Below are 22,252 nucleotides of genomic sequence, written 5' to 3'. Positions count from 1 at the left end.
AGGAAATGCGTTTTTCTAAAGTACATAAACTTTTGGAATTGACTGTATAGCCAATACATCCTTAAAAATTTACATCATTTCAAACTCTGTTTCCATACACCGCTGCATATTTCATTCCCATCGTATTCATATATTTATTAGCCGCCTTGTTCCTTCTTTTTATTACAACCATAAACGTCTTCGCAAAGTATGATTAATTCCTACCTGAGGCTGTAAAACATTCCGGCGGTCAACAGAAACAGCGTGTCTATGGGTACCATGATTGATGTAAGTACGTCGACGTTGTCCACCCAGCTGGAGAACATTAAACCGTACGCAGTCCCGCAAATTGCTGCGGCCGACGTCGTTAGACAGTAGACTAAAAAGTTCAACAGATCTATCCGAGTGATTAGGATCAGGTACATAACTGTCGTAAAAATCAGCGCCTTCAGGGTGGCCCTTGGTATCTGCAAATCTCTTTGTAATTAGTAAAAAATTAACCCTTTCATGAAAAGGTAAAGAAATGGGCAAGTTTGAGATGTCTGGTTCCTATTCCAATAAAATCCTTCTTACATTGCTTTCGTTCATAATTTTAAGTAGCAATAATATAATAAATATTATAGCCTTGTGAAAAGAAGCACCTGAAAGTTGTGAAATCAACGAAAGACGTCAAGTTTCCCATTTACTTATTATTATCATAATCATAAACAATATTCAACTAACTTTAAATAAAACAATTGTATTTTTGTCAAATTGAGAACTAGAAAGTAATGAAATAGTAGTTAGTATTGAATTCTGTAGAAGATATAACGTTCTTATACAAGGCAAATTTTTCTGTCTGTTTCTTTTACCATTTACATATTGAAACACGCATTCAGCTTTTCATTTTCATCTAAATCTATGATCTGGTGACGAAGCATACAAAAAGTGCGTAAGGGAAAACGTGATTGTTACCAGTCCGAGGAAGGTGGCAATGTAATAGGGCCCGGAACTGTAAACGGTGCGCTCCCGCAGATAAATCGTAAGGTGGCCGGGAAATTCGTAAATCACGGAGTAGGCGACCGTAAACGAAATTTCAGAGCTCATCATGTACAACGCGCCCCTCGCATTTTGCACACCGTTCTGCGTCCGCGGATTAATTCCCGTGTAAAAAGTGGCCACCGCCGCTATGGAGAGCTGCGATTAATTTCAATTACAGTTTCTCCCTTTCCTTTTGTGTTCATTAAATTGCATTCCATAATTCTTACCGAGGAAAAAGCAGAGAATGCTTTTCATCTAGCGATCTTCAAAGAAATTATTGATAGTTGGTTCAACTTACAAAATAAGAGATCCACGAGATCCAGTCGTCGCAGATCGTTCTTCTGTTCAAAGTCCAAACTCTCCACGTTAACCAGAGGAGCTGCGTTACACGTCCAGCTTCTCTGTAAATTATAGATTTCTATTTCTTAACAGATTTTCAGAGATTTCCAGTTATTACCTTCGTGGTTCGATATCGAGCATTTCGTTGTTCGCGATTTCCGGAATTCTCGAGGGGGAGCGCGAGAATGCTTCACATATTTTATCGATAAGTTTCTCGGGCTCGCTGTCCCAGCTCTTTCGCGGTGACAAGAGCTTTATGTAGTATTCAGACTCGTCGTAACCAACCGGGCATTCGTATCCTAAACTATATTTATTGGGCTTGAAGAAATTTCTCTTTAAAAATTCTTGTTTCTCACTTCATTGTTTATGAAGGAACACTTTTATTAATCGATTATAAAAACCTGTGGAAAAAATTTGTAGCATCCATTCGAGTTCCAAAGTATCCTACTCTCCCAGTAGATAGCAATAACACGTGAGTGAAGAGATTGTATATATCCATTCCTGGCTGGTGAATAGTGCAAACGACTACTGATTCCAAGCTTACGAGCCTCAGGGTTTGAACCACTTGCATCGCAGAAAATGTATCCAAGCCTTCGCAATACGTTTTACGTATAGAGGACCTTTCACGTGAACTTTAAGATCGCGTTCCTCACCAGTCGTGGGCTCGTCCAAGTAGATTATCCTGGGTTTAGTGACCAATTCACTGGCCAACGAAAGTCGCTTCCTCTGTCCTCCAGATAAATTTGATATTAACAGATCTTTGCAATCGATGAGGCTCAGTTCTGTCAATAATTCAATTGACGAATATTTCCTTTGCGTTTTATTTAAGTTCGTCTTCAATGCGTACTAAATATAAATCAATTTATTTATTATTAATTATGATCGTTATTAGTGAAGTAATTAAGTACCATAAACAGCAAGTGCTCTTGTACAGTGAGTGGCATTGGCAATGCATCAAATTGGGGCATGTAGCTAGATACTTCAGACAAAGTATCTCGTGAAACAATTCGTCCATTTATCGATACCGATCCACTCGTTGGTTCCAGTTTACCAGCTAGACTTGCCAAAAGCGTTGTCTTCCCAGCACCGCTATAATATAGATATAGTTTTGTATCTCGTATAAAAATAATTTTCATTCGTAATTATACCTGGGTCCCATTATGGCGATTAAATTTCCCGTCACAGCAGAGCCAGACACTATAATTCAAAGGAACTTATTCGTAATTCCAAATATGCAGATGTAAATCATCAGAGGGGACATTATTTTTACATTTCACCTGCATTTAATATCGTCCGCGTCTCTTGGAACCGCCTTCTCCTAAACTTTCTCCAAACAATTTGCAAAGAGTTTGGTTTTTCGCGCCGGACGACTGTCAAATTATTCCAGACGAGCGTCGTCTCTGGATTTCCCGAGTCCAGAGTTAACATTTTGCCTTTCCTTCGCGAGACCCGGTAAAATTCTAAACGAGTTTCAGGAACAGGAGTCTGCTTCTTCGCTGTTTATCTCTGTTATCTAACGAGATAACTTGTGCACTTTTCTTGAATTATAAATAATATTTTTCTGTGGACACAACAGATAATGAAGTTTAAGGGATCTCAGGAAGTTGCGTGTAATTTCATTCTCGCTCTGATTTTGTACATTCTAAACGGATTAAATTTAATCCTGCGATAATTAATTTGATCCTCTAATTTTCTTGATAAGCAGAACAATCTGTGTTTCATTACGAAGTTTAGTTGCCTTGTTTACTGACTTCTTGATTTGAGAAATTGTTGCATATCTGGAAGAACGATAAGGCAACGGATGTACTTCCATTATGTTACGAATTACACCACGGATCTGTATGCAAAATAAAACTTGCGGTGAAGAAAAAAATAGAGAACTCACATTAATTAGCGAGTATAAAATGCGATGGGACAGAGGAAGGATATCGCGTTCGGGTAGAAGGAAATACGGTTTCATCGTTTCCTATGCAATTCTTTTAAACGGTATAAACGTCGAGCGTGTGCTCGTAATTAAGACCGAATCATGCCAGTGATTCTCATGGTACCTAAAAAAATCGTTGATTCAATTGGAAAGAAAATGCTCTCTTCTTAACAACGCTAAATAATTTATTAAAATATGTAACATCGTACATCGTTTCCTTATCGCTAATTACAATAAGATACCTTAAATTAATTAGAATAACTGTTAGGCTAGGTAATTACTTCATCAATACTTATTGCATAATCCATTTATCAAAAATTGGAATCGATTCGTAGTAAGTCTGAGTTATGGCAAGTTTGAGGGACGGGTATGAGAACGTATCGTAGAAAAAAGGATACGAGTGTCACTTACGCAACGGCGATTACACGCGCGATGACTATGAGATCGCGAATGAATGGCCGAAGGCACACACGAGCTGAGTGAAAGATTTGTTATTCGAAGCTGACGGGAAACAACCCTGACCGAACACGAATCCTTGTCCGCCAAGGTGACGCTCGCAGAAATTCTCAGAAATTTTCGTCATAATGAATTACAATAGAAAAACACCTAAAATGAATTACAATAGAAAACCTCGTCCAATTCCCTTATCAATAGTCTGCGACTACAAAAATGCGACGCTTATTTTTGGAACGATCAAATTGCATCGTTGTATAATTAAAAATCGTGGAACTTATCAATTAGGATGAATTTCGTTGAGAATTTAGAACTTGGAACAATTGTGCGCAATGATCTTTAAATCGATGGTAGCGGGACTAGCTAGGATCATAGAATTGACAAGTATAGCGGTGGAAGATTTTATAGTTACATCAGCCCTGCACGAAGTGAAAGTGAATTCCGTGGTAGGTACTTACTTTATGACGCAGAATTGTATAAGGACGCTCGCGTCCTGTTTCGTCTGAATTTAATTACGTGGAAACGTTGCGATAGAATTGCGATTGAATGCTTCGGTCGATAATTAGTAACGGGGAATTAATTAAATAACCTGAGGAGGCTGAGGTCAACATTGAGTCGAAACAGAAACGTTCTATTGAATCTCAATGACTTTACTATAAATTATACGTTTACTATATATAACATACTTTCTTATACATATAAATACAATTTGTATATCGTATGAACAAAATGTATCCGTTTGAAAAACGCAGGGACGCTCGATTTCCTTCTTCGCCTCTCGTGGACGATTTTCAACGATTCGTATAAAAATGTTCTACTTTACAGCTCGTTAGAAAAGAGGAATTGTTTTCTTGAAACCGGTCGCAACGTTCTCCGACGTTCAACCGGTTCCTTGACGGATCTCTGAATTCGTTGGTGCACTGTTACATAAAAGCTAGGTTTATCATAATTGCCGATCGGCTGATTGTTATTCTCTCGATTCGAGTAAGTCACGGTCGTGTTAATGCTTCCATCGTACGTTTAAAAGAAACGAGAGGATCCTCTTGTCAAACCCTTGATCGTTAGTCTTTAATCTGTGAGCTCGATCAGAAAGTTATGTTACGTGAAGTTATTTTGTTATGTAAGAGCCCTACGTTGTCGTTTAATAAAAATGACGGTGTGAACTTAACAGTTAGAATTGATATAAAAATTGCTGGAATGCGTAGATGGTTCGTTTGTTAGTCTTTCACGATTGAGGGGTGGAAATGAGAAATAAAGCAGGAAACGATATATAGAATATTTTTTCTAAAATATTCGATGCTCTCTCTTTCCACCCCTCGAAGCTTTGCTCCCAGGCCAAATAATAATATCGACTGTGTCACTCCCAAGTCCCGTCGTTCGCAGCTACAAAACCTTCAAGTTCAATACTGTACAGCAATAATGAAACGTGGAATTTTATTTCTGGAATTGATTTCTTGGAATGGCCCGGTCTCGGTTTGTTTCATTTATCGAAGCAACCTTCTTCGCCAGCGTTGCCACCCTATAACTTACGAACGCGTGTGTATGTACAAAGATGAAGTGCAGTGTTTAACGACGCTTTTAACCACTGGCAAACGTAGCATTAGAATTCGTCGTAACTTAGTTTTAAAGTATTACAATTTTTGAGAAGTAGTTCCAATTTCTAAGACCTCGGAAAGCGTTGATAGAGAAGGTTGATTTCGAACGGTGAACGTTTGTGTCATCGAGACGAGATCCGACGACGATCGGTTCGTCGGAAGAAGGGGGCATTCCTGTCATGGCACCGACGGATGCACGGTGATGCGGTGATAACGGACCGGACGACCTTGTTATCGGTGAGTTACCGATTCGTCAGCAGGAACACGATTTCTTTGAATTAGTCGGCGATTGATTCAACGCGAAACGCTCGCCGTCCGCCTGGTCCTGGGCGCCGTTCCCTTTCATCAACTGATCGTTCTGAAGTATCTGAAACAGCAAGGATATTTATGTTAAATAATTAGTGTAATGGGCGTGACTATTGAGAGCGTCAGAAGCTGAATGACTATTGAGAATACGTTTCTTGTACTGATACTATGATCATGTTTTTCTGCATGAAAACCATCAGTCTATAAATAACTTACAATCATTGAAAGATTGTTAATTTGTTCATTCGCGTTTCGTTCATATCAGAGAATTGGAAACTTTGTACGCGGGGACAGTACGATATGCCGTAAATAACTTGTGCGTAGCTCAAGAAAGTATTGATTAGCGCAATCTATTACTCGAGAAGCGACGAAGTAAATATTGATTACTGTAATCTAATTACTCAGCTAGAACTACGGTTTGCGGTGAACGGTACTTCATTACACATCGTTTTATATTTTCGTATCTATCACAATATTAATTACTACATCTCACGTTATGTCAATCCAATTATCTGCTGTTCGTAGAAATTCAGTGAAAGGAAATTCTAATCTTTCACACATCTTATTACATATATCATTGAACAAAATATCGATTGCCGATCTGCTTGGAGATTCTGTACTCACTTTATTGACAAGGAATCGTGCAGCCTCCTCGATGTTGATGTTCTCTTTGGCCGAGGTCTCGAACCACCCGGAGAAATTCTTTTCCTTGCAATATTCGTCCATTTTCGTAGGAGAATTCACGACACCCTCCTTCTGTTGGTCGCACTTGTTGGCCAGGAGCACGCAAGGAATCGGCGAGCCGTCAGGAAGTTGGACCTTCGAGTCCAAATCCTGTTTCCATTTTACCACCGCGTCGAGGGTCGCACTCCTCGTCACGTCGAACACTATGAACGCACCCACCGCTTCCTTGTAGTATACTCTCGTCATGTTGCCAAACCTCTCTTGACCTAAACATATTTCGCCACTTTTATTAAATTTATACACCTAATCGCAGTGGTACTATTGATAAATGAATCAAAAGGAAACATGCCAAGAATTTTGAAACGAAGACTTACCAGCGATGTCCCATAGTTGCAGCCTTATGATAGTGTGTGGGTCCCAGTTCAACACTTTCAACGCGAAATCGACGCCAATGGTGGCACGGTAATGCTGCGAGAAAAACTGATGGACGTATCTCTTGATGATAGACGTCTTCCCAGCTCCCAGCTCGCCGATCACCAGAATTTTGTACAAGTGCTCACGTTTCTCGCCTACTCCGGCATTAGGCGCGTTGTTCTGTGACGACTGTGGGTATAAACGGAGTTTCATCGGATTAATTCCAATTTCTATTTACGTTCGTATCAATATTCAGTAGATTATTGTAATAGGTATATCGTCGGTCTAATTATGCTTAGCATAGAATCATCGTGATAAGAATATCTTGAGACAGAAATAATTCCTTTTTCTATGTAGGAAAATTAGTATGAATCGATAGTATTTAAACTTTCGAATGCAATTATTCAATTAACAGTTCATTAAAATTATTGTCTGGTAATAATGACCACAACAAATTATTCAGGGCAGGCTATAATAAGCAATAGCTATCTCAAACGTTCCTATTATTTTCTGTCTACTGCTGGAACAAATAATGTTCCTTATCTTTATTATGCAACTAACTGTATTGTTGAGTCTCTTGACAACTGATTAGTAGTTATCGTAAATTAAGATAGAATTAACGAGAGGGAAATTGACTTCGAACTTTTTTTCTCACTGGAATTCCTTCGCTTCGCTGATTGATGGACCATCGGCCAAAATTCTGTTCAAGTATTCTCATGTAAACGATTTTAGTTATCTTATCGAGACGCAGAGTAAAACGAAAACTATGGTTATCGTGGTATGAATGTACTAGAAGCAATAAATTATTACAGCAATTTGATAATTATTCTTTTGGTGATGTAATAATCGAAACGCGTTATATAATTTGACCTGATTTGGAAAAATTCAGTTAATTTACGAATGAATAAGTTTCATCAGACGAGAAATCAGTCCCATCAATCACGGCTTAAAGATGTCACGAAAAATTGAAAAACCAACCCGCCACAGTGTCCACTTTTTCTCGTTCACTTTCTTTTGGAAACTGGAGATATTATTATACAAAGCTGGAAAGTTCCTCCAGATTCTCTGATCGACTTCCATGCTGTCTCTCGAATCACGTGCACAATAATAAATACAATCGTCGAGCGGGACGTTCGTCCGACGTTCTGAACTGGTCCGCGGGCTAAACTTGAATGATTCACCCGGGCGTTCCGAGACAAACAATCGAATCTTAAAACCGTTGACACATCGACATAACGACGTACCGATACGCGATAGTTAAAGTTCAAGCATCTTTTACAAGCTTCTTAAGCTGATATATGGGAACGTTTGCAATTACGTTGGCTATAAAATACCATTCTGATAAATAGACTACAAATTTTTATGTACAATTTTCATGATATCAATTTAAGAAATGATATCCAAATCGAGATTTCTGTCATTCTTCAAAAATAATAATGTGCATACTTTTGGTGTTCTGCACGTTAGGTGCATTCTGTATGAACGAATTTTGCCATGAATGCATAAAATCTGCGGTCTACTGATAAACCAACGATAAGAAACACGATCCACGTTATGTACGGTCACACGCGAGGATAATCCATGGAAAATACCGCAGCGTAACCATAAACGCGGTGGTAGCCATAGTCTGCTGTAAAATTAGAACACGTAACGCTGTTTTACGGTGTTCGTATTTAATCCCAGCCGCACTTTGTCCCTTGATAGTTCGTTAACAATTTGTTTATTGCCGTCACACATTACTTATGTCAGCTTCCTTATCTGATATGTTCCTTGGCAAAATTGCAGCGCTAGATTACAAGTGATAAAATGTAGTATAAACAGTAGATAAACAAGTATTATCTCTAAATAATACTAGAAATGTCTGTGGAGAGAACATGCTAACTTTCCATATTTTAAGTATCTATCCGAGTAGCGATAGTGAGGCTTCTGGAAAATTTCTAATGATCTTTCAACGTGATCTTACTCACGTACACCCTTGGGTACCTACTTAGTTCACAAAGATTACGTGTCATAGAACTACGACTTCGACTAGTCACATTATCCTAATAGACTTGAATGTTTAAAAATCTTAATTAATCGGGAATAGATGGGTCGTTAATTTTCACTTCGAAGTCTTCAACATCTTTCGTCGGGGAATTGTTTTGTCGTTTGAGAGGAAATTTGTCTACATTTTCCTCTCAGAAACGGAGGCGCATTCCAATTAGGCTTAGACCGAGATAGGGGGGCGGCATGCAGATAGACCACGTAATCTGAGAGTCTCGTCTCGGCAGGGGTGAGAAGTACACGAGACAAAAGGCGGTGGGAGACTCGCGCCGCGACGTACCACAAACCGGGACCGCAGAACGCGTCCGCGTCACGATTTCTGCATCATAGAGTTACACGGTGCAGCATTCTCGGCGGATAGAGACCGAGAAACGTGTTTTGAAATTGAGGCGAGTGTCGATATCGAGAAAGAGAAACCTGATTATGCAAAGTACGCGTTTGGAAAAACGATAGGTCTCGAGTTTCCTCGTTTACTTCGTCATACAAATTTTTAACGTAGAGAATTTGTTGTAAAACGATGATATAATATCTTCGATTAATTTAAATATCTGTAGCTCGAACGATTTTGGAGATCGTTGCACGGAATATTGCAGGTATAAACGTGATGGTCAAATAGAATGAGGTAGAATTAGTAGTACAACTTGACGTGTCCGCGACAAGTAGTACAAGTCTATCGCGCGTACTCGAATCGGTCAGACGGAGAAAAGCAGCGACTCAGAAATCGTCGTCGACGATCGATAAATGAAAATAATTCTGGCCAGTGCTCCTCACCATGCTGTCCTGACTGACAATCTTCTTCTCCGAGCTCTCGCCCATCATGGGCCCCATGGTAGCTGCGTAGTTCTCGTTCTGTCTGTCGTAACTCTCGGTATAGTCCTCTTCAATGCCCGCTAAGTAACCGACACCGGTCTCCTCGTCGAAGGTCCCTTCGAACGTCGAGAACGTATCGAACTTTTTAACGCTGATATGCCTAGCCTTCTTTCTGACGGTCGGTTCCCGTTTCTGTTCTTCCTTCGGAGCTGATCTGTCGTCGTCGTCCAAAGTGACCGCGATCACCGTCCCCTCGGAATCTCGAGTGGTGTCGAACAGGCGACGCTGAAAAATCGCTCGCTTCTCCTCCAGACAAGACAACTTCCGCCTGACCTCGTGCGGCGAGGACTTGGGCACGCTGGACTCGGACTCCGACTTCACGTTCAATTTCGTTTTCTTAGGATCGTTCTTCTGCTCGGGCCATTTCGAAATCGCGTAGGGAAGCGTCGAACTGCAACGAGCTTCCAACGTCGATGAACTCTCAGCGGTTTCGGAATCTGCGCACGCAGACACCAGGTTCATGCGAGTTCGGAGGGATGATGATGATTATGACGATGATGATGGTGATGATGATGATGATGATGCGGTGGTGTATTGAGCCGATGGCATCTTTGAAGGCAGGTAACTAGGTTAGTACGCAGTGCGACTAAGTATTGGGTTAACAGGTAGAATTGTTTCTATACCGACAAGTTCTAATCAGATTTGGTGAAGTATTAAAAAAAGATACAAAAATCCCCTAAGTGCCAATATCTCTCAGTATTAAGTATATTTCTCTGAAGAAAGTAAGGGACCGATCTAGCCACCGATAAAAGAATTACACAGGCCATCAGACCCAACCACAGCCAAAGTGAGTGAACCAAAACCAATTCGAGGGTGCAGAAGAGAGCGTCAAAGAGAGAGAGAGAGAGGGATCGCTCACCGTGCTTGCTCTTGGGATAGCTCCTGATGGTCAACGACGGCGACCTGCGTTGCACTACGGTCACGGTGCTCACCGGTTTCTCCGGTTTCCTCGCCTCCCCCTTCTCGGCGTCTAATCCGATCGGCGGGACGTCGCGTCGCCCTGCATCGGCCGATGCGTCGCGATGGCCGAGCCTCTCGATCACCTCCTGCCCCTTTTTTCTCACGTTCCTAGACGGACTCTCTGACAAACTGGGCGATTCCTGCGACGATTGGCTCTGCGATCGGCTGCTGTCGCCACCCTCGGGCGTGTGCCGCTGCTCCTGCTCGGCCGACAGGCGAAATTTGTTCAGGCTTAGCTTGCGCACCAGCGAGTGCGTCTTTTTCTTCTTCTTCTTCAAGGTCGACGGCGAGCCATCGTCCTTGCGATCCTCCTCCTCCGGGCTCCGCTTGCAACCCGCTTCTGTCACGGGAGAAAGGTCTCAGAGCTTGTTTTAACAGCCCTACTGGGTCGTTCGGTGGTGGCAAGGGTGGATCGCTACTTATTACTAATAACTTGGCGTCTCGACGATTCGGATAAATTCTAATGGACATGGATGTATGAGGTGTGACATAGAACAAAGAGTGAGAAACGAATGAATCCACTGGGAAAAAGTCGAGCACGTAAATCCATAGATTAACGATAATAGCCGAGATACCGAGCAATTAATGCCAGTTAACGTTTCAAAGAATCCATTCATCCGAAGAGGAGTCCCAACGTTATGACTCGGGCACTCGTTCGAAATAATTGAGAGAACTGCATCCGATCGTTCTTATCAAACGAGAGACGCGATTATGAACCCTATCACCGTGGTTTTGCACACGTGACCACCCACCACCGCACCCTTTTTCAACCAAGAACCTTTTTCCTCGACGTCCTGTTCGGTCTCGACAGCCGGTTCGTCCAGGGGCTTACTCTTCTTCCTGATCTTGAACAGTCCGCCCTCTTTCCGAAAACTCTGCTTCAGCGCGCCGAATCTACCCTTCTTCTTGTCCTCGGCGACGCCGGCGACGACCCCGGCGCCGGTGACAGTGTCCAGACTGGAGCTGCTGCCGCCGACGGTCGCGTATTCGCCGGAAGTGGTGCACGCGTACTTGTTCCGGTCCTCCTCGGACGAGGACCGAGCGATCACCGTGTCCGGCGAGCTTCCGCCCTCGTTTGCGCTCTCGTTCCGATCCATCCCGCACGCGGACGGGCCAGAGAGAGGACAGGAGAGGCGCTCTCGTACCTTTTGTTTCGCAGCTGCTTCGGCACGATCCTCGCGCGTCGCCGTTTCGTGTGTCTCGCTCTGGCGGACAGTAGTCCACGGGCTGGCTTCCTACGGCCGACGCGGAAACCTTAGAACAGCCGTCTTTCTAGGTCCGATCACAGCCCGGCCACGGATAATCCGACGCGTACTCTCCCACTCACTCGGTTTTTTTACTTTTATTCTTGTATAATTTCCCTCGATGATCGACGGGTGGGCTAGACGAATGGAAACGCCTTCCGCGGCTGGACCACTCAAGATCGACGGCTAGGTCGTGAAATGGAGAACCCTGGGACGTGCGCGCTCGGTTTCTCAGACGCACTCGCGGTCTTTGACATCTCGCGATAGTTCGTTGGCTCGTGGTTGGCTGATTTCAAGTGACGATTTACGAGATTCAGAATGGAAGACGTAAACAGTATGCGCGATCATAATCTTAATCGCTCGAACATGTTCGAAATAATTCGAATGAAACGTCAATGAATTTCAATCAGGAGAACGCAACCTCCCCGACGGCTCACTCTTGGAACCCTTACAATTATTCGATCGTACACCATACGCGTGCTGCCAGTTAGAATCGAAAAAACTGAACGAAAAAAAAAAACGAGGAGAGGCTCGAGAGACCAGCGGTCGCGGACGATGGTGCGGGACTAAGAGCACCGCGCGGAAAAATGCCAAAAAGGGAACGCGTGCATAATAACAGGGAGGAGCGTGACGGTGCCCCTCCACCTGGTTCACGAGCTCGACGAGTTTTCCGTGGTTTCTCAGCGTACCCTGGCCGGACGGATGCACGTAGCGGTGACAACACGTAGGCGTAACACGAGTGCCTTGGACTCGGAGCTGGTGCGCGGTGAGCCGCAAGGCCTCGTCATGCAACTATCGTCCCCCCGTTTCTGCACGCTGCTGTTCCCTTCGGCTCCACCTCGGCGAGCAACTAGCGCGTTACGTAAACGATTCACGTGCGAAGTTGGATGTTTCGGCCGCCGCCACCGCCGCCGTGGTTACTCAAGATGAGATTTTCAGATTACGTGAGATTACCTCGATAAAGGATTAGTAATTCCTTCATTACTCTTGATTGACTCTACGAGATTGAAGTCTAAGAATGGGATAGGGTCGAATGAGCGATTGGAAAATAATTTTTATTGAAGGAAATTATTAAACTAATTTTATAAAAGATATTGTATAACGTATGTTAGGATGTGCATAGATAAGAACATGAGTCAGCTGATCAATTGACTAATATCTTCAGATCTAGGGATCATTTGTTGATTAAACTCAATATCTGAGCACTAAAAATAGTTTCAACATAGGTACTCTACGTACACTCTTCTTAACAATGATACTTGTTTAAGGTTTCAATCCTTGATGCGAGACAAACACAGTTTTGTTCCAAGTGCATCGGAATGTGTACGTAATCTTTAGTACTTGGTAAACATTAGTATCTTTATCTGTTGTTCGAAGGCCGTACAAATATTAATTGTTACATCCTCCTATAGGAAAAGTCGTCTACTTTCAACAGTATTATAATTTAATAGCGAGATAATTCGTGTAACTCTGAGTAGCATTAATTTAGAACTTGCGTTACGCGAGGCAACGTCTTGCACTTTTCTGCACTAATTGCGCGACAGGCTGGTAATTAATTAACGGGGGATGAGCCAGTGATAAAGTCCAAAGTCTAACGACGTGTCAATCTCAAGATTACACACGATTTTTCCTTCTCATAATCTTAATTGACGAACGTAGTTTATGGTCTTTAAATTAATTATACATAAATCACCGTCGTATCGCTTTAGAGGAAATTTTTATTCCATGTATAATAGTTATCTCTGCATGTGAAGTTTATTTGAAATCACGAAGCTTACCCTTTTCGTATCATTAATCCAACAAAGTCATTGTCAGATAAAATCTATTCCAAGAAGATGAGCAAGATAGTCTCCTGATCAAATAAGAAAATTAGCATATCGCGCAAAGCGGAGCATTTCAGTATTGAGGCAACGAGATTATGAATCTTTGCGAATCAGAAGAATTCGCGGGTTGCATAAGTTACTGAATGTGTCACGTATTTACTATCGTACCCTCTCACCACGCTTACGTAAAGCAGCGATTATTCGTCGATCGTTTAAAATCCTGATCGTCTATCCGCGTTTCAGAGGAAAACGAGAGTTTCATGAGATTCATTGACTGCGTCCTCAGATGAATCAGAGACAATTTTCAACACCAGATACAACTTTAATCTCGTTATACCAGTATTTTAAAGAGTAACGAAGTGACTTACGTTCGAAGTGGACTAATGAGAAAAATAGAAATGTAAAAGCATCGATTCACGTCCTCGAGATTATATAAAGATTTCGCAAAACTCGCGTTATTTACTCAAGGCAAGGGTACAAATAGACGGATCTGTTTTCTTAATCGATCCGCAGGAGCAATTAACGTTATCGATCGGCGATCTGTACGTGCTGGTTCGCGGATTCATGGGGACCCAATGATCACGCGTCACCTTTAAGGACAGTCTCGTCGCCATACAATTCCATCGTCGTCGGGGTGCTTTATGTAAGATACTGGTTTCACTACGATCCCGATAAATTCGCACGACCTCCGGTAATACCACATGCGAGTTTTCATTCTAACCGCTCCATTGATTTATCATTTGCCCAGCGATTACAATTTTAATGACCTCTGGTGAAAAAATTTCTATCATCGAGACTCGCAGATAAACTCCTAATTACGTGCTTCGTATGGATAATTTGTACAGTTTGATCTCGCTATTTTTTTTTCACATTCGCGGTACAGAGTTACGAGCAAGATCTTCCACATGAACGTAATTCGATGACGAGTATTGAGCAATACCACGTGAATGCGATAAACACGACAGAATTATTAATTCACTTGTCGACAGTAAAAATGGAAAACCGTATTCTCGCGAGTTCTTCTCGCCGGCGTCTTGATCGATCAAATGCTAAATCAGTAGGTCAGTCATCGGACGCACAATGGTCACGTAACAATATCTTTGCGACGCGAAGGGACTTGATTGCAAATCGAAAATTAGCAATTCTTCAAGGAATCAGACATTTTTTAAGAGTTCCAACGATTTGTACAAAAAAATTATTAAAACAGTAGATTATAGAGTATGTGTTGACCTAGATTAATTTTGGATCGAAGAACAAGGATGCTAGCTCTGAGACAAACGATCGATAAATCACGGTGATCACCGTACGCCCCATTAATTCGTCACATTACATCGGCCAAGAAAACGTTTCGTCCCTGGCCACGTTAATCAGCTGCCGCGGTGTAATTACGGTTCTCCACTCGTCCGAGTAAAACGCGTTTCCCTTATGTACGATCCATGCAAACTGATTATAATTAGTGTTTTTTATACGTGGATATGATTTGTAAATATATAATTTAATTCATTAAAATCGCAATATCTGGCTATTGCACATATCGATATATCTATTCTATTAAGAATAAACTGGGACAGCCATTAAAAGCGTTCAAATACGATATGAAGTACTAAAAGATGTTAAGAAGAATGGACGCTTGTGTTAAATCCACCAGAATTGTTCGCAAGGCGCACCTCGTTTATCGATCAACCCTCGAACAGACTTGTTAGTGAAGAACCCTGACCTAAAGAAATCTTTGATCTAGTTTCGCGACTCTCACGAAACATCGAACACAATCACATTTATTCAAGACGAATTTCAAGCATCTTCCAATTCATTTATTACTCGACAGAAGAAAAATGATTGTCGCATCATTTCTCGAGATTCAATTAATCATCTTTACAAATGATCCCGAGCGCTACCCCCTTACAATGGAAACGTCGAACAGATTCTTTTAAGAGCGGTGCAGTCGTAAATAAGCGAGGATGAGCAACGCGTTTCTACGCGCCGTGAATATATAATTAATTAGCGTACGTAACGAAACGACGCGACGGTCGGAAAAATCGTAAGGAAGACCGAGATTCGACACGTGATTCATGAAAAAGCTCTTCAATTAAGTAAACATGCAAAACATCGAGTGGTTATCTTTTTATGAGAGGAATATTGTTTTCTTGCATTCGTTTCTGCAGGCATTTATATAATTTTAATATCTTGCTGCATATCTGACGAACCCCGGCAAATATATTTACGTAACTAGCAGATAATAATGTAGCTGCGAAGGTGGCAAGTATTAGAACACAAATTAATGTGACATCAATCACGTGTAATGAGATGGCTTTAATAAAAAAAAAAACATTCCTGTTACCATAGTTACATAAATTGTAATATTCCATACGAGACTGAATTAATTCTAGATGAATTGCGATCATAAAATAAGTCTGTATGACTGACTGTCTGTCATTTCGCGGTTTGCGTAGAAAGAGAAAAAGAGTCCGCGATGAAAGCTCGGGTAAAAGGTCGACAGTAAGCCAAATTACGAGCGACGTGCAGCCTCGTCGCTTCGAAGGGGAGAATCCCATGAATACCTGAGGCTGTTGACTGACAAGACATCCTACAAGTTCGTCCCTCGCGCCGTTATTCTACACCACTGTCCATTTCTCCACGCGTTTGCGTCTGTACTTTTCAAACGTTAATCCTCTTCGTCGCAAAAAATATTCTATTGAAAAGTTTATCATATCCGTCAAATTCACTTCTCGTAACTAAAAAGTACTTCTAATCCATTTGTGAAAATAAATGGTACAAGGTAAATACTGATTATCTATTTAAAGAAGAAAGACTGAAAAGAACTTCGACTTGTGATCCACTTAAAAGATATAATTTAATAACAAGAACATTACATGAATACCATTGTTAGAGATTGATTAACGATAATGGTAAGAATTTCAAAGGGTAGATAATTATAGATGAGAGAGAACCCGGAAACGGACGTCAAACTGTCGGTGGTTACGAAACGCGTTGCATCGTCTTCCGGTATCCTCTTTGAGCTGCCTCGAAATCTAATTATTTTCGCTCCGGTACCGTTCAAAGAAGATTCTCTCACGACGATAGTTAGTCGGAGAAAGTGCAATAACCTGAGATCACGACACTGCTCCTTTCTTCCCGTGAAATCTACCTACTTGTGGTTAGCACTAGACTTTATAATATTTCTTCAATTTTATCGTTTCAGATGTTTGAGAATTCATCTCATGTACTGAAGTTTCTATGTAGCATCTATTTATAACTAGTTGCGCTAAATTCATACCCAGTGTATCCTATAATAGAATAGAGTCATTCAATGCGAAAGCTTGATAAATGATGACAGTGACGCTTGCAAGCCACGAGCAACGTAGAGGGTGAACGTCCTTAAGGGTGGTTATAAATAGAATTTCAGATAGCATAAGAATGGAATTATCATAAATTTTCACCATTCATAAGAAAATATAAACAGGTAAAAGTAGAGAAAATCAAATGAATGTTGCAATTTTTTAATTATGTTTCGCAGTCTATTTATCGTGAACACATGTAATCCGATGCCTAAACCAGTTCTACTGATAAGAGATGAAAGTGAAATGGACCGGGGTTTTGTTCTTACATAAACGATCCATGGATTACGTAAAGTTCTACCTATGTAAATACGAAGGATAGAGCGTGTAACCGACCACGCGCGTAATACATCGTTGGCAATCGTTTTACTTGTTGATTAATTAGTGGCAATAACTTTTGACGTTAAGTGACGCTAGCATCCGTGAAATCAACCATATTTCACATGAAACGGCAATCTCGTCACCTACGTGATTCGCATAATTGATGTTTATCCTCGAGGCAATTAATTCATAAGATGCGTACATACAAATTTTTAATCGTTGGTATCAGAAATCTGATGCAACGTTTCATCAGTGGGAATGTTGGCCTACCTTTTTCGTTTTGGCCGTTCGCTGCTTAGCGTTCTCGCTGAAGTTCATGTTCAGATCGCTGTACAGGTAATTATTGTTCAGCAGCTGCGGGGGTGGTTCCATCGGTGGAGGGTTCGCCTCTTTCTTGTGCCTCAATCGCCTCTCGGTTCTCTCTTGTCTGGTGCGCAAAACTAGTACCACATTACGATCTAGCATCTTTTATTATTTCAAAGAACACGATCTTATACTGTGTTCTAATACTTCCGGTTATGTTTGTAGAATACACTGAAAGTGTTTATCTCGGTATCGTCACTTTATAATACTTTAACGTTGATACTTTGAAGTCAGTCTCACGACGAGTCAGCACAGTGCTATATTTTTAAGCTCGTCGAACAATTAGGCTTTGATCAGTGTGTAAGATCCTGAATTTTCTCAGACTTTCCAACGATCTCTTCCTTTCACGAGCGATAGATCTAGAAATTTCAGTTCACCGTTCAACGAGATTTAAGGTCAATGTCTTCACTCCGACACAATAGTTCAGCTCGACGTTCAACAGCGAGCCTTGAAAATTTCTCACAGGAATCACCACAGGAACTTCTCACGAAACGTCTTCAACTCACGATCAGCGGAATCTCATTAGGATATTATCGAGAGAAACAGAGGCACCGAACGAAATTTATACATATAACGATGCTCAACGATGTCTAAGATCCACTTCATATTTAAGACGCGAAAGGGAGAGCGTACGAGAAACGTGAATTCATGGAAGGAACGCGTGGTAATATGCGTCGCTCGAGCGCAAAGTCTCCGCATTTATTGGCCCGGGGTTAGCCTGTGGTCCTTATCGTTTAACGACGCGTTATCAGCGCGCGCGATGGTAAAAAGTGATGCTTAGGCGCCTCGCTTGTAGCCACGATCCCGACGCGTTCAGACGACGACGCGCTGACGTCCGTCGCGTGGCCTCTTTCCTCGTCAGATTTCACCAGAGTATTATTATTTTCAACGTAACATCGAGGTTTTACATGATAACGCCGCGAACAAAATTCTCAGTCGTAAATCGTTCGGTCTAAGTGATACAGTCCTGAAAGTACTCTGCCTTTGAAACCCTCGGCGCTTAAAAGCCCTGCTCCCTAAAAGGATGCAGGGGAAGCTTTCATGAGCACTTCAGTCTCCGTTATAAAAAGAAAATCGCATACTACTTATTTCGTAGTTAGATAGTAACTGTACATTTTATTTAAAAATAGTATTCTCTCAGTAATTCTTCTTATGGCAGGAATTTAATAATCCAAATTTTTGCCCTTTACACGTTAATATCTTTGATCCCAAGTCTCTCGTTTGGAAACGCATTCTCGCGGAATGGTGGATGCGTTCGAGACATAATGCAGAATATTAACCACGGTTTATTGCAACGAGTATCGATTGCAATGGCGCGGGCCCAAGTGCCGGAAGCCCTACACGTTCTCTCTGTCGCCCGTCCACAGGCAATTGCACCGTTTCTACGCGATAAATCCCTGTCGTCGATTCGAGCACGGGTTTACCCTCGCAAAAAAGTTTCAATATTCGCAAAGAGGAATGTTTCATCTAGAAAAAAGCTGGACAAGTCTGGCAAGGGTTGATACTAAAAGTCTAACTGTTAACTGTTTTTATTAGAGTCGCTGAAAACAGGTAGAAAAATGTTTTAAAGATTTTGTGACCATTTTAATATAGCATTCGTGTCACAATGGTCGCACTAAACTACGCGTTACACAGCAGCGTGACTTGCATCGTAAACAATGGGAGTGTCAGCGATTCCCGAAAACAGAAATATCTAGAAGTTAACATAATGAGGAACGAGATTGACAACGGTATCAGTAGTAATTCAATAATTACGCATTGGAACACGCGCCTCTTATCGGGGGAACGTTCTGGTCCCTGTTATTTGTGCAACAACGAACTTGAGTGCAACGACAAAACAATCGTCATTTATGGATCCCTAATCAATGAAGCAAACATAGAGTTCGTGGATCATTAGCCACGCTTCCGACTCTCCATAATATCTCGGCGAGATAATGAATTCCTTGCCCTGCCAGAAACTTCAATTCCATTACTGGTTTCGACGTGTTTTCTTTAACCTCCGATGATCTCTTTCACGCTTTCCGAATTACATCAAAAACAGCCGCTCTATCGGTCCACGTCTGTTGGATATAAAAATTGATATTTATCAAATAGACTTTTCTAGCATTACCAGAAATTCTTATTCTCTTCCATTCTTATCACTGAACTACATATTCAATGCAATACGAAAATACATTTTAAAACACATTTTATTTTATAACATTTACAAACATTTTATTTATAACGTCGTTTACCATAGAACAAAACAGGAAAACAGGCGGAAACAGGAAAACGACGTGTAAAAATATCGAGAAACTAAAGAGAAATAGGAGCGAAATAAAGTTTATTTATATAACAATTTCGTCAATGATTTTGTGAAACAAAGATCGAAGCCTTCCGGTGGTAAAAATAGCCGAGTGAATCTCGTTCAATTATTTTTACGCATTATCTATAGTTCAACAACCGCGATTATTTATTAACAGCGAAAACAGAGGGTGAAAGGGAGGGAGGGCAAAAAAGAATTACAGATCGAGCGTAGAAATTATTGTCGAGCTATAATTGACAGCTGGTTTGACGGTGCTTGCGGCGGTAGATAGACGACTGAATTTGTGTCAGTGATTCGATCGAGGTTGCTAAATTAAAATGAAATACATAACAGGAACATGAAACTGATTTATCTGACTAGAAATCCTACAAATTGTTTATTTATTTTATAAAACTTGGAAATTTATTCCTTATTAACGAGACGATGCAATCGGTTCTTTACGGTAGACAGAAACTTGACACGATTGAATTTGTGTCAATCCCACAATTGACGTTGCTTAAAATGAAACTGACTTACCTGATAATAAAATTCCAATAACGTTGCCCAATTGATTATTCATTTTGTAAAAGTTCATCGAGAATCTATTGACCAGTTGGACCGAACTTCTTTAATTTCATCGTCAACAAACTGTTTCACAAGCAACAATATTTGACTCGAACGAGATAAAACAATATCGTGTTTTGCTAATTACCCGAATCGGTATCAAGATTAATTAACTTTGCAACGGTTAAAGTAAATGGAACGTTTCCCAAAAGCGGATTGGCCCGGGTTTCATGAAATTAGCCGCGACCTTTCGCGACACGGGATCGATAAGTGGCACGCTAATTGCTGGATAAAGAGACGCTTCTGATAAAGAAGCCACGGCGGGAATAACAACGTTATGACGCTCGTCGCTGAAAATGGAGAAAGATAAAGGGGATACGGGGAAGAAAGAACGGTAATTACCAGTTTTAACCATTAATTTCCGGCGTTGACAATACGCGTCGACATCATGTCGCACGCCACCGTTTCGCTACGAAAATAGTCGAAAGAAAATGAATCAAAGAAGCAGTGATAGGAAACGAGATTAGATTATGATTATTAGGAAATTCTCGCTGGTATTACATTTATAAATCGAGACCGAAATAGTGAGTGAAAGATATTCTCTTCGGGCAATATCTAAATAAGTAATTGTCAGTTCCTGGAATTTGGGAATGATGCAACTTGTCTGGAACTATCATGAAAAAAGTGAAACGAATTTTTTATATTATGTTTATCTCTCGTTGCGTCAGAACTTCCCATTACACTTTTGAAACGATTTACATGCTCTAAGTGATGTTAAGAACAGTCGATTCTACGCGATGGTGTTTGCTCGATAACCATGGCTAGGACCCCGTGATTACACCGTTAGTCGGGGTCAAGTCTGATAAAGACCGATAGCTAGTCTCCTAATCTACAGTAACCAAGAAATAAAACTCTTTAGATTGACGTCGCGCCAAAGTCTCGATTCATTGTCTTTCTTCTCTGGTGGCAATAGAAATCAGTCGACGTATCAACTTTCGTTTCCTTAGTTTCAAGAACTATTGAGAAATCGTCACAATGAAAAGTTATATAAAGAATATATTCCATGAGCATAATTTTTTAATCCATTGGTCGTCTCAATCAGACTTTTTATCAAAAGGACAGCTAGGAAAGTGAATCAGATGCAGTTGACTTTTGGCGTTACCTTTAGTGGCGACACGGAATGACTTAGGCACGGTCCAATTAATCGCGTTTTACGAACGGGATGTGCCAACAGTTGCACGCCTCGTTAAACACGCTTATCGTCCGGATTATGGCTGCCTAATAAGTATTTTATTATTGGCACACGTGTTTGTTGCTTTAATAACGTGGACGTCAACCGTCGTTAATTGCTTTTGTCAAACAATAGGAATTCGATTCAAGTAAATAGTAATGTTACAAAATATGTTTCTCATTTACGAAAGCTGATTATACTCAAATTAAGACTCCACAATGTAAAATTTAGTTGAACTGCCCGTAACTGATAATGAGTCCAGTTAATTCGGTTCGAAAGCATAGTTAGTTTTCAGTAGTATTGCCCGTTATGGTCAGACGAGGAATCGAACCGAGTTTGGTAGTTCAATTTGCTTTATGAATTTAAGGACGTATTGGCTATACAGTCAATCCCAAAAGTTTATGTACCTTAGAAAAACGCATTTCCTATAATTAAAAAGAAATCAGACGTCGGAAGAATAATGCTAATAATAAATAGCTACGTGCTAAAAAGTATAGAAG

General features: G+C 41.0%; 2 protein-coding genes across 5 annotated transcripts in view; both read right to left on the bottom strand.

Moving 5' to 3' along the window:
- The window catches only part of LOC108630528 (protein scarlet), a 4,342-nt gene extending 1,478 nt beyond the window's left edge, over positions 1 to 2,864 (bottom strand). Inside the window, exons 1-9 of the mRNA XM_018033865.2 lie at positions 2,616 to 2,864; positions 2,487 to 2,535; positions 2,247 to 2,427; positions 1,992 to 2,184; positions 1,740 to 1,929; positions 1,457 to 1,642; positions 1,298 to 1,400; positions 934 to 1,155; positions 205 to 446 (exon numbers count right to left, since the gene is read on the bottom strand). Coding sequence (XP_017889354.1) covers positions 205 to 446; positions 934 to 1,155; positions 1,298 to 1,400; positions 1,457 to 1,642; positions 1,740 to 1,929; positions 1,992 to 2,184; positions 2,247 to 2,427; positions 2,487 to 2,535; positions 2,616 to 2,766 — 1,517 coding nt within the window. The 5' untranslated portion in view covers positions 2,767 to 2,864. The remainder of the gene's footprint in view (positions 1 to 204; positions 447 to 933; positions 1,156 to 1,297; positions 1,401 to 1,456; positions 1,643 to 1,739; positions 1,930 to 1,991; positions 2,185 to 2,246; positions 2,428 to 2,486; positions 2,536 to 2,615) is intronic.
- A 562-nt stretch (positions 2,865 to 3,426) lies between these two features.
- Positions 3,427 to 22,252, bottom strand: part of Rab32 (RAS oncogene family member Rab32) — a 23,266-nt gene continuing 4,440 nt past the window's right edge. Inside the window, exons 1-6 of one of the 4 annotated variants that reach the window (XM_018034417.2) lie at positions 11,366 to 16,422; positions 10,487 to 10,927; positions 9,529 to 10,064; positions 6,675 to 6,903; positions 6,241 to 6,566; positions 3,427 to 5,677 (exon numbers count right to left, since the gene is read on the bottom strand). In XM_018034417.2, coding sequence (XP_017889906.1) covers positions 5,564 to 5,677; positions 6,241 to 6,566; positions 6,675 to 6,903; positions 9,529 to 10,064; positions 10,487 to 10,927; positions 11,366 to 11,684 — 1,965 coding nt within the window. In that variant the 5' untranslated portion in view covers positions 11,685 to 16,422 and the 3' untranslated portion in view covers positions 3,427 to 5,563. The other 3 variants (XM_018034418.2, XM_026818308.1, XM_018034419.2) reach the window with 3 other exon arrangements.

This window comes from Ceratina calcarata, unplaced genomic scaffold, assembly GCF_001652005.2.
Source record: "Ceratina calcarata isolate Rehan_Ccalc_2016 unplaced genomic scaffold, ASM165200v1 scaffold78.2, whole genome shotgun sequence".
In the NCBI taxonomy this organism is placed as follows: domain Eukaryota; kingdom Metazoa; phylum Arthropoda; class Insecta; order Hymenoptera; family Apidae; genus Ceratina; species Ceratina calcarata.
The sequence above is the reverse complement of the archived record's forward strand: the minus strand, read 5'-3'. Positions and strand labels throughout refer to the sequence as shown.